This window comes from Vitis riparia, chromosome 6 (genome assembly GCF_004353265.1).
Source record: "Vitis riparia cultivar Riparia Gloire de Montpellier isolate 1030 chromosome 6, EGFV_Vit.rip_1.0, whole genome shotgun sequence".
Taxonomy (NCBI): domain Eukaryota; kingdom Viridiplantae; phylum Streptophyta; class Magnoliopsida; order Vitales; family Vitaceae; genus Vitis; species Vitis riparia.
In genome coordinates this window covers 2,570,385-2,583,802 of record NC_048436.1, presented here as the reverse complement: position 1 = coordinate 2,583,802, position 13,418 = coordinate 2,570,385, and the positions used below count along the sequence as shown (strand labels likewise).

General features: G+C 28.3%; 1 protein-coding gene across 1 annotated transcript; it reads right to left on the bottom strand.

The window, feature by feature from the left end:
- Positions 1 to 4,274: 4,274 nt before the first annotated feature.
- On the bottom strand, positions 4,275 to 5,075 carry LOC117916928 (dehydration-responsive element-binding protein 1F-like). The gene has a single exon (XM_034833169.1). The coding sequence runs from the start codon at positions 5,073 to 5,075 to the stop codon at positions 4,356 to 4,358; it is 720 nt and encodes a 239-aa protein (XP_034689060.1). The 3' UTR covers positions 4,275 to 4,355.
- Positions 5,076 to 13,418: the final 8,343 nt, after the last annotated feature.

Genomic DNA, 13,418 nt, shown 5'->3' with positions numbered 1-13,418 from the left:
TTATGTTCAAAAACTATTTTAAAAAATACTTTCTAAAAAAATGGTTATATGATTAATATTTTATATATTTTATTTTTGAAAAAACATTTAATTAAAAAATGAAAACTATTTTTAAAAATAAAAATTGAAAACCTTGTTTAGTACTATTTTTTATATGAAAATAATAAAAAGAATTAAATTTCATTAATTGATTATCTATTTTTATTTTTTCCATTAGTTATTTTAATAATAAAAAAAATAGTATGTTTACAATTAAACAAAGAAATTGATCAATTATGTGTTTTTTGTGGGACCATCTTTGAAAATTAATAAGATCAAATTTTTATCATTGCTTATAATTAGAGCAAAAAGATTCAATATCTTTAAAAATGAAAAACAAAAAAAAAACATTATTGCTTTTTATTTGACATAAAATAGAAATATAGATTGGAAGAAAAAGAAAAAAAAAGTTAGAAATGAGTAATACTTGATAGGGAATAGAAAAGGGAAAAAAAACACAAAAAAATTGAAATTCACACTCACTTGTGTCTATGTAAGGATTAAGGGTATTTTAGGGATTAATGAAAGACTATCATTCATGTTAATTTTCATACTTTGTTTGGTCTTGGGTCTTGGGCTTAAATATGCATAATATATGGACCAAATGTTAATTTTTGGGTCCATCTGAGCCCAAAACACAATTCTCCATTTTTTTTTAAAAAAAATGACATATTAATGTGATGTATAACTCAAAATTCTTAAAACATTCAATCTTTATATTTCTTTTTAGGAAAAAAAAATTATGAAAATTAAGAGTCCTTCCAGTAATTTTAGGAAACAATTTTAGTTTGATGTTCGACAAAATTTAGGAAATATTTATAAAGATCTGAAGACTTATAAATAATGAAAAATTATATGTATTGTTTTTTGGAGGAATATTTGATAAATAATTTTTTTTAAAATACTTTCAAAAAAAATGTTTAGTGGAAACAATATGAAACTCGTATCAAATGTCTTCTTCACCTTCATTCAAAGCAGCAATGGAGGAAGGGCTCTTCTTTATCCACGTCCATCGAAATAATTATTCCAAGTTGCCCATGATGATAGCGAGGGCGTTGATGATCAAAATTACATGCGAGTTTCATATCAACATGTTTGGACTGTCAAGATTTGATATGGAAAAAATGTGATCCATCGCTCACAAACTAGCCATTTGAAATTTTGCATGTGATCATTGGAGGGCAGGAACCCAATTTTAAAATTTTCTGACCTTTTGTAAGTTTTAAATTACGAAAATTTGAGAACTAGCTATGGCATGCTCATTATACATTTTAAAAACCCTTTTAACTAAGAATTGTACTGAATGAATATTAGTTTTCCTTCTAAACATCATTTAGCTACTTTATGTATTCTATTTTTTATTAGGCTTAATCAATCAATTCTTGGAACTCTTATTTCATTTGGTCTTTTTTGGTTTGATATTATGATTTTATCCCACTTTTTATAGCTGGGCCAAAGGCCGCAGCTAGAAGAAAGAAAGGGCATTACTATAAGATATGGGCGCGGACAAAAGTCACTGCAGCGGAGCGTGATTGTAGGGGGTGCAATTAATGAATTAAAGCTTACAACTGTGAGTAGAGGTGAAAATGCAACCATAGTTTGCGAGAGCTATTGTGGCGGCCACTATTTGTTCACAGTAGAGGGTTTATATAGCTGCAACTTCTTGTGAAGCATCCCACGGCTGCCCAAGGGTTTAATCCCTCACCTGTTCCAGCAATCACAATACGAAGCTACACTCGGTTGAGCAATATGCACCACATATTAAGATGAGCTATAATGCATTCAGGAAATTTCCAAAGAATTTTCTATTGAAATGAATAGATTTTGAGCTTGATGAACAGTAGTACTCCTAGCAGGATTGCTGACATTTTCATCTTAAATGAGTGAAGGAGTGGTAACTCACATACCCAGGTCCACTATTGAAGCAATCGATCCCTTAGACCATAGAAAGGGTGCGTAAGTAATACAATGATCAGTTGTCGGGAGGAAAAGGACATGGGTGCTTTAGTAGTTCTCTAAACATAATCAGACATGTAAGTGTGATGTGTGAATCAAATCCCACATTATTACACATTCAATGATCATCAATGTTCTATCTAGAACAAAAATTTATGTTGATTAAATATCTTCTTCATCCACAATATTCGAAGCAGCAATGAATGGCTATTCTCTATCCCACGTCCAGCAAAATAATTCTTCAAAGTTGCCGATGACGACAACGAGGGCCACGGGCGATGACCATCCTAAGGACGACCTTTGTACGCGTTGCAGATTGACATGGATATATCATAGATGTGATGAACTATTTATGTTACATGCATGTCGAAATAAAAATATCTCCACCGAAAAAGTGTCTCAAAGAAGTGTGAAGAGGCAGTTGAAGCTTCAACTAATGGACTAGGTTTAGACCATATCCAGGATCCACTCGTGCAACACATTTCAGTCATTGGGTTTACCTAACTTAGATATTATATGCAAACATGTGGCCCATTATCCACCATCCCATATTCAATAATGGCCATCAATAATTCAATAGAGAAACTGTTAAACGCCCCAAAAACACCAGCCTAGCTAGGGTTTTCATATATCAGCTGTTTGAGCACCTCAACCCCACCTATATATAATGTAACTGCATGAATTTTGATTATTATATCATAACTTGATCAACAGTGAGAATGAGGCACAAATTAATTAAAGGAAACAATTATTGTTGTAGATGGGCCGTGAGGTGACCTAGCTAGGCTGACCTTTAGGGCAGTTTACAGTTTCTCTATTGACTAATTGATAGCCAGTGAATACGAGGTTTGTACATCTGAATGCAAGAAATATTACTGCCCATTTTGGTGGACTACAGCTACAGAGATGTCGACGGGTTGATGAGAAATCTTGGCATTGAAAGGTGGGATTTAGAGTCTTCCATACGTACGTACTATCAACTGCACAAGCGTAACGCGCTTTCTCAACTTGCATGACGGCCAAGTAAATACACAGGACCATCAAACTTTTTACTTTGATATAGGATTTATATTGATAATATTCCTACACCAGTAGCGAAGATGACGTACGTCCTTTTGCCATGCATGACGACTAGTTTGAACACAGACAAAGGTAGAAGAAAATTCCGTTAAGCACCATGTGACTCTTGCTGCCTTGCATCTTTCAATATTACAAAATTCTGACAGAGACCCAGCTGCGGGTAGAAAAGGACATGCAGTTGTCCAAAACCTGATCGATATATTGGGGATGTTGTCATGATAAAATGGGGAGAAACTCCAAGGAGGTGATTTTCTAGGGGGAAAAAAAGGGTCATTTGATTAAAAGGCTAGAAAGGTTGTTGGTTGATCCAATCAAAAAAAGGGGGTAATTTGATTAAAAGGGTCATTCAAGACCCAATTTTAGAAATTTAACCCTTCATCATTTTTCTTACTTCATTTTGACAAAAATGTCATTATTATTTTCTTATAAAAATAACATTTTTTTAAAAAAAAAACTTGCATATAAATACTTGAAATAATAAATGGCATGATTTATATATAAATGTTACTTTTCAAGTAAAAACATGGATTAAATTTACAATTTTGGGATTATTTTATTTTTTTAAACCGATTAATTCTAAAAAAAAACAAAAGAAATAAATCACCGGTTTTTCTAAAGAATCACCAACTATTAGCAAGGTTAATTTAATAGCTAGATTTCCTCCCAATGTGATCCAATGACCAAGTTTCAATTGGATGTCACCCAACTATAAAAAATGATGGGTTATTTGATTAAAGGGGTCATTAAAAACCCAAATTTGAAAATCTAACCCTTCATCATTTTTTTACCTTATTTTGGCAAAAATATCTTCACATTTTTTTGTTATAAAAGTAATAATTTAAAAAAAAAAATTACTTGTAAATATTTAAAATGATAAAAAATATTATAATAAAAATAAATTATTTTTCCAATAAAAACATAAAAAATGTTAACTTCACGATTTTAGGATTATTTCATCCTTTTAACTAATTAATTAAAAAATGATTTATAGCAACTATTTCCCTTCCAACAATCATTTGTCCTGGAATTTTCCTATAAATATCTCATTTTTTATATCACTACATCCACGATCCATTTGGAATCCCTTAATCTAGATGTTCATATTTTTATATTCAACTTGTTACAACCCCAGTGGAAATCCTTGCCGCTGTCATCAGAAAGTGATGGAAATAAAAATAAAATTGATGAAGCAGTGAAAATGTGAACACTAGGCAGTGTACTGTTTGATTTGGCAACAAAAGAAACTTAAATTAAAACATGAGAATAGATGCATTGAATTATTAATCATCATTCCACAAAGACAAGTCCGTGTAGGAAGTTGTATCATCCCAACTGAATCCTCCAAGCATAGTTGGCGGCGCAAGGAGCAAACCTTCTGCCATGCTGTTAATCAAACCTGGCATATTAAACAATGCCTCCTCATCCATGAACACCGTGCTCGAACCATGTGGAGAGCCCTCTGAGCTCTCAGAATCCTCCAATGCAACTCCCACAACCTTTTTTCGGCTCTCTAACTGAGGCGAGTCTTCACTGCATGAAGTTTCTAATTCCTCGCTACAGGCAGTGACATGTGAAATATAAGAAGAGGATGAAGACGGCGCAGCAGGACGAAAAGCCATGGCAGCCGCAAGGGCCGCCACCCGTATGTCCCCAGCTGAAGATGACTTGGCGCGCGGCAGGCGAGATGTGGAGTCGGGGAAATTGAGCGCAGCAAAATCGCCTCTGAATGCTAGGGCGGCCACATCATGCGCCCTAGCCGCCATTTCGGGAGTGGGAAAAGTCCCAAGCCATATCCTGGACTTGTTTTTGGGATCCCGCATTTCGCATACCCATCTATTGCCATTTCTTTGGCGCACGCCCCTGTATACCGGGTGGCGAGTCTCCCGAAACTTCTTCCTCCCTGCTTTCCGCTTATGCACAGGGGACGAAGAAATAGAACATTTGGTTTGAGAAGAGGAAGAGGAGGATGAGGGTGAAGACTGATCACGCTCCGATTCCATTACAGGGAGCGACTGAGAAAGAGCAGCAGCAAAGCTAGCTAGCAAGTAGAAAGAGATTGAGAGAGTATATATATATATATATAGTAAGGAAATATGGAGGGATGATGAGATCGAGAAGCGGTAAGGGTGAGGCGCTGGTTTAAGAATGAGGAAAGGTCGAATAATACTAGTCAAAGGAGAAACAGACACGTAAGAGAGGCGGAGGAGGCCCAGGTGACAAACAACGTTATTAGCACGCGAAACGAGGAGCGGATGTGAAACCACGTTTTGAAAGGGACTCCATTTTACATTTAATATATGAGACGACAATACGGCGTCACTTCACATTATTTCATTACGGTCTGACTTGTTCGAAAATCTGTATTCTTTTTATTTGCTATTAAAAAGGGGAGAATTGAGATTTGGCCCCAAAAATTAATATTTGGTTCGCATAAAATGTATATTTAACTTGATTCAAACAAAGTATAAAAAATAAGATGAAGGATATTATATTTCATCAATCCTTAAAATATCTTTAACCCTTACATAGGTACAAGTGAGTGTGAATTTTAATTTTTTTGTGTTTTTTTTTTCCTTTTCTGTTCTTTATTAAGTATTACTTATTTCTAACTTTTTTTTTATTTTTCTTCCGATCTATATTTCTATTTTATGTCAAATAAAAAATAATGTGTTTTTTTGTTTTTCATTTTTAAAGATATTGAATCTTTTTGCTCTTATTATAAGTAATGATAAAAAAAAAATTGGATTTTTCATCCAAATATTTCTTATCTTTTTGTATTTATCTTTTAGCTTAATTTTTATTTTTTATTTTAAATTTATATTATTTAAAAATTGACTATCACTTCACTTTATTATATACATATATCCTTTTAGCTTTTTAATTTTTAATGTTTTTATTTTAAAATTTTTAAAAAGATAAATTTATTGAAAAAAATAACTAAGATATAAAGTTCTAATCTTATATTAATAATTTTTCTTATCTAGATAGACTAATGCAAAGTATTTTGATTCACAATAAGAAAATTGTCAATACAATTTTTTAGTTAAACTTTATAAATTAAATTTCAAATAAAATATATTATGTAAAATTTTATCTAAAAATCATTGAAAGTAGTATTTAATTTTTTTATCGACTTTCAAATTTATCTAATTTTTTACTTAAAAGGTAATAGAACATGTTTATAAAAAAATTAGTTTTTCATTTTTTAAATAAATGAGTATAAATATATTAAAAGAATTAAAGATAATCTTAGTAAAAATTTTTATAAATATGATTATAATTTTAAATATAGATTCATTTGGATAAAATTTCACACAAAAAAAAAATAGTGGAAAGAAAGAACATTGTTAAAACTACAAAAACAAAATATGCAATTACAAAATTTTGATGATGAAATTTAAAACTAAAATTCTAAACAATTCTTGAGTGGGAGAATTTGAGTGGGGAAAAAATCTTTGAGTGGAAAAAATGGGAAAGTTTTTCAAAATCACTTGAAATTCTTAACAAAAAGTAGTCTTGTACACCCTTATACAATTAGTAAATTTGTCTTGTATAGTTAGTGTAATACTTTTGTACAATAACTCAAATTTCATACATCATCTCATGAATATCTGACAATAGGTCGGTTAACCATGTTTGCATTGGTTTGGTTTTAAAAAAAAAAAAAAAATTGTATAATTTTGTTTTACGATCATCATAAGTAAGGTACATATTCAAATGACTATATACAAGTTAGATAAAGTGCATGAGATGAATGTATGTTTAGCCAATGTGTGTAAGAAATGTCATTTATCCTCGGTTAGGGGAAATAAACAAACAAGTTTTTCAGAATCACTTAAAATCCTTCACAAATAATAGTCTTGTACACCCTTGTATAATTAGTATATTTGTCATGTACACTTAGTGTAATTACCTTGGTACAATGACTCAAATTTCATATACCCCCTACTCAATTTGTAACCATAGGTAGGTTAACCATGTTTTCATTGGTTTGTTTCAAAAAATAGTGGAAGATGGAAAAACAAAATTTTTTCTCAAACATCATTAGTGAGATAAGTATTCGAATTATCATGTGCGGTTAAATAAAGAGCATAAGATGAGTGTGTAATAGAGGAATGTGTACCTTAAGAGTGTGCAATCTTTAGATGACAAGACAAAAAAAAAAGTTGTCCAAAATTGATTAAAATCTTTCACAAATGATAGTATTGTATACCTCTTGTATAGTTAGAACATTTATCTTATCCAATTGAATATTTACCTTGTACAGTTAGTATAACACCTTTGTACAATTATGCAAATTTCATCCATATACATATATTATGTGCCACATATGATGTGTGAACCATGTTTCCAATGACTAAATTTAAAAAATGATATCAAACGTAAAAACAAAATTTTTCTCTAAACATCATTATTAAGGTAAGTATTTGAATTGTTATATGCGAGTTAAATAAAGTATATGAAATAAAAGAATTTGTAGTAGGAGAACATATAATCCTTAGATGACAAAAAAAAAAATTATTCAAAATGTATAGTTTTGTACACCCCTTCTACAATTAGTGTAATAACCATGTGTAATGGTATAAATTTCATACATATATATAAATTATATCTACATGAGTGTGTAAACTATGTTCCCAATAGTTTGACATTTAAAATAATTAAAACAAATAAAACCTTATTTTATTTTATTTTTAATGCAAAATGTAATTAAAAATAGGACAAAGAAATTACTTAAAAACTATTATTTAAGCCAAATTTGTTTATTTATTTCCTTTTATTTTTGGAAATAAAAAAAAGAATAAAAAATTTATTTAACCATAAGAAATATGAATATAAGATTAGTTAGAAAATATCAAATTTATTTATTTATTTCATTTTATTTTTGGAATTAAAGAAAAAAAATTATTTAACCATAAAAAATATTGATATAAGATATGTTAAAAAATATAAATAACCTCAAATTTATTTACTTATTTTATTTTATTTATTTAAATTAGAAAGTAATTTATTTTAATAAATTAAAATGTGCATAATTGATTTATTACTTTGTTAATTATGGATATATTAAAATTTTCTATTAGACAAAAAAATAAATAAAGAAAATAAAATTAAAAAGATATATATATATATATATATATATATATATATATATATATATATATATAATTTAGTTATTTAATTATTTTTCATGTAAAAGATAGTCCCACAAAAAACACATAATTGATCAATTTCTTTGTTTAATTGTAAACATACTATATTTTTTATATTTTATTATTAAAATAACTAATGGAAAAAAATAAAAATGGATAATCAATGAATGAAATTTAATTCTTTTTATTATTTTCATATAAAAAATAGTACTAAACAAGGTTTTCAATTTTTATTTTTTAAAATAGTTTTCATTTTTTAATTAAATGTTTTTTCAAAAAGAAAATATAAAAAATATAAATCATATTACCATTTTTTTATAAAGTAATTTTTAAAATAATTTTTGAACATAATTTTTCTTTATTTATAATTTAAAATAGAAAATAATGTTGATTTTCAATTATTTATATAAAAAAAAAATTAAAAACAATGAAAAATCCAAATTGTTAAAATAGAATTATTATGGTTGCATGAATAGTGGTGCAATAAAGATAAAAAAAAAAAACTTATATGAAAGGTTATTGGATATTTTAGTCCATCACTATTATATCCTTAAAAGGTAATATATGGAAATTTGAAGGATATATTGGTCTTTTAACATCTTATATCATTTCCATCAATTATGGAAGTTATATGGACCAAATGTTAATTTTTGGACTCAATTGGGCTCAAAACACAATTCTCCCTATTTGTTATTAAAAAGGTTGGTGGTTGTCGGATTTTTTTTTTCTTTTTAAAAAATGTGATTTCTAGAAAATATGACTTGATCTATTTCGTCGATTTAAAACCAGTTTTTCTGTTTTTAAAAAATAAAATATTATTTTTAAAATTTTTTAATATTATTGGATGATTATTCTCTAAAAATAATTTTTTAAAATAACAAATAAGAGTTATTTTCATCAATTTTTTTAAATATATATATATATATATATATAAAACTCTTTTAATTATGTTTTCTCAAACTTCTTATTAAAAATTGTTTTTAAGTTAAAAAATAAAAAATAGTTTTTAAAAACAAATTTCAAGAAACATAACAAAATGAATCCTATATTATTAATTATTGTAATTTGAATTAGAAAAACAAAAATGATCAATTTTGACCTGAAAAACTTCACAAAAGCACTCAGGAGAGACCATTTCAATTTTCAACCTAAAAAAATAAATTTCAAAAAAATGGTTTCTTAGAAAGACGATCACAAGAAACATGTTTTTTAGACGAATTTCATTAATTACATTCTGAAATAGAAATAATCTAGATACTCCTTTTATAAATATCTAAGCACCCTCTAAAGATAAAGAAATAAAGAAATGATTTTTAATTTACAATATTTGCTCAAAGGGATGGAAAAAAAAAAAACTAAATTTTAGGTGCAATAAAAGGATATACAAATGTATGGGTGCACTCAAAACACTATTTGCACAAATGATATTCAAGAAATATGTTGAACTATTGGTCTATCAAAACAAGAAGTTTAGAGTCTTTAAAGAGTTAGAACCCAGACTAGTTGTTCCCTATATTCACTTTCTTTCATTTTTTTTTTAAATTTTCATTTTGCCACTCCTTTTTTTTTTAGTAAATATTAAATTGGCATAATTGTAAAACAAACACGAAATTCAAGCCACTAGAATATCGATTAACTTTATCTTTCTTTTGAATAAGGAAAAAGTGTGTTTCTATACCCGAAAAAACCCATAAAATAGGAATTCCAGTTTATAAAATATGAATTTTAAGTAATTGTTTTAAAATAATTAACATTTTATACATTTTTTGGTCGGTTAAAGGTACTACCTTTTAATTATATAAATATTGGTTTTAACCCTCCTAAATACTACCTTTAATACGAAACTTAGATTATTTTTTAAAACTTTCAATTTTTTAATTATTTCTAGATGAGTACATGTAAACTCACTTTTTCCTTCGAATAAATCATCCAAAGTTTAGCACAAACTCAACCCTTAAAATATTGCAATGACCAAATGATGCCCAGAAAGCTAGAGAAATTACAAAGTCATGTGATAATTGAAATAAATTGATGAGCATTAAATATAAACGAGTAGAGGAATTAACCATTTTGAAAATGAAAAAAAAAGTAAAAGAATAAAAGAAAGAAAAAAAAGAAAAAATTTATATATATATATATATATATATATATATATATATATATATATATATATATATATATATATATATGTATGAAAAAGGTGAAAAAGTAAAAGATAAAAATAAAATAAAATAAAATATAGGGGAAAAAATAATAAACTTTATAGAGACTGTTCCATGAAGTTTCCGAGGTTGTCAAAATATTCTGAAAATTACATAGTTTAACCCATAAATCTAAAGAAATAATAATGCCAATATTTTTAAAATAGTAGATGAATGGGCAGAAGTTGTCAAATGTGGTTTCTCTATCTTGAAAATTCAAAAGCATCGGCATTCAATGACACTATTTTCTGCTTGACCTCATTCCATGATATATCATTCTCTATGGTTCATTGAATTCGGTGCATGTCACAACTCGATATGAATTTTTTGATTTGATTTGGGCATGATCCTAAACCAAAAGAAAGGACACTTGATACGTGACCCACGTGGTACGGAACTGTTTGTTTGTGTTACTCATTACACATGTTGACAAGAGGTTCCTCGTTCATAACACAAGTATATAGATAGTAACACATTGCAATCGTTATTTCTAGAATTACTCTAGACGTAGGGTGTTTTTGGTTAAGTTCATTGAATAATTTTTGGTCAAAAAGATAAAAACGCAAACCTCTCAAGTTTAGAAATAGTATATTTCAATCAATATCACTGCTAATTATTATCACTTCCTCACATTAAGTTAAATCGAGTGTTATTTTCTTATGAATTAAGAAGACAAAAAGATGAAAAGGGTTGAGTCGTTTAGATTAACATTTCTCCAACGATCAAGTTAATCACAGAGTACAATTAGAAGGATAACAAATAAATGATAGAATTGTTTTTTTACCTTGTTCTTGGATTAATACATTTTTTAATAGTTCTCTCACTATTTTCCGCTTGGCCTCATTCCATCATATATCATTTTCTATGGTTCATTGAATTCGGCGCATGTCACAACTCGATATGAATTTTTTGATTTGATTTGGGCATGATACTAAACCAATAGAAAGGACACTTGATACGTGACCCACGTGGCATTTTGGGAGACACGTGACAAGAGGTTCCTCGTCCATAACACAAGCATATAGATAGTAACACATTGGAACCGTTATTTCTAGAATTACTCTTGACGTAGGGTGTTTTTGGTTAGGTTCATTGAATATTTTTTTGTTAAAAAGATAAAAACGCAAATCTCCCAAGTTTAGAAAGAGTATATTTCAATCAATATCACTGCTAATTATTATCACTTCCTCACATTAGGTTAAATCGAGTGTTATTTTCTTATGAATTAAGAAGACAAAAAGATGAAAAGGGTTGAGTCGTTTAGATTGACACTTCTCCAACGATCAAGTTAATCATAGAGTACAATTAGAAGGATAACAAATAAATGATAGAATTGTTTTTTACCTCATTCTTGGATTAATACATTTTTTAATAGTTCTCTCTTAGCCAATTGATTATGAAAAAAGTAATAAATGGAAGTATTGATTATATACTATCTTAAATGATTTTCATTATGTCCATCTTAAAGGCTTTTACCTTTATATAATGATTATGAGATGAGTTTTAATGATTCAATTATTATGTGATTAATATAAGAGTCCCAATTGCAACGTTAGGTTGTCTTTTATGAGCGGTGATCATATATGCAAATAGTGGTTATCCCCAAAATGTGGTCAACCTTTTCTGTGGTATGAAAATGATAGTGGTTTAGTGTGGACCCGTATTTTTTACATGTTTCCCCATTTGACGACAAAACTTGAAGTTTGAGTCATCATCTATTTTTATTTATTTTTAAAGGAAAAACAAATTAAGAAATAAAAACTCTAAGGGTCTGTTTGGTTGCTGTTTTTGAAAACTGTTCTGAAAAACAGTTTTTGATAATAGTTTTTAAGAACAGTTTTTTTGTGTTTTCAAAAAAAAAAAATTGTGTTTTGGAACTGAATTCTGTAACAGTTTTTGTTCTCAAAAAGAAAAAACCATGTTTGGTTGAGTTAATAAAAAAGTTTTTTAGAATAAGTAAAAAAAAAAAAAAAACTTATTTGAAAGTTAATTTTTTTAATTAATAAAGTGTTTTCTTCCATTAACTTGATCTTATAAATATATAAATAATTTTCATATGCACAATTCATTTAAATTATAAAAAAAAAATATTCCATTTTGAAATTTTTACACCAATTATAATTTTCTTAAACAAATGATGATTTTGTAACCATGTGTAAGTATATTAATTTTAATAATTTAAGAAAGAAGAAAAGGTTTACGGGTGGGGGTGTGGTAGTTGAGTGGAGCTCACCTTTGTGGAAACATAAAAAACAGTTAGCAAAACACAAAAAGAAGGAAGAGAAAACACAAAAAACAATCTATTCTTTGAACAATGAAAAAACAATGAAAATGTCTTTTTATTGTTTTCAAAAAAGTGGTTTTTGAGAACACGGAAAACACAAAAAACAAAAACACACCCCCTTCTCCAAACAAGTTTTTTTGTGTTTTTTGTTTTCAAGAACATAAAACAGTTTTTGAAAACATGAACCAAACAGGCCCTAAGTGACTCATTTCTGAAGAAAAAACATCTCTACAAAAAACTAAAATTGAATCCAAGAGTCAAGGAACTTATTGAAAATGTATCACAGAGCAACACCCTTTAAGCCTTTAATAGGTCTTTACTAAACAAATAGACAAAACTATGACAATTAACTTGTAGATCATGGATACCAAGAAACAATAAGAGCAAAAATATACAATAAGTCATGACGATAAAGAACAAAAAAATAATGATGAATATAAGAGCTATGTACGCTAAAAAGTCATAGAAAAATCCACAAATTTTATAATCACTAGTCCTTTATATCCCCTAGTGGGACATATCATTTCAATCTCATATGATATCATGATACATATCTTGAAAATACTCAGTTACCATTTACCTTAATTAACAATTACTCAATCCATATGAAACATCTGACCACCTCAAAGTCTTTTTCATAGGTCAATGATATTAGGACCTCAAATTAGTTCAATATTCTCTCAATGTTGAGGGTTCATGATTATA

Bases quoted from the DNA above. Each gene is read 5' to 3' on its own strand.
- LOC117916928 (XM_034833169.1), bottom strand. From the start codon at position 5,075: ATGGAATCGGAGCGTGATCAGTCTTCACCCTCATCCTCCTCTTCCTCT.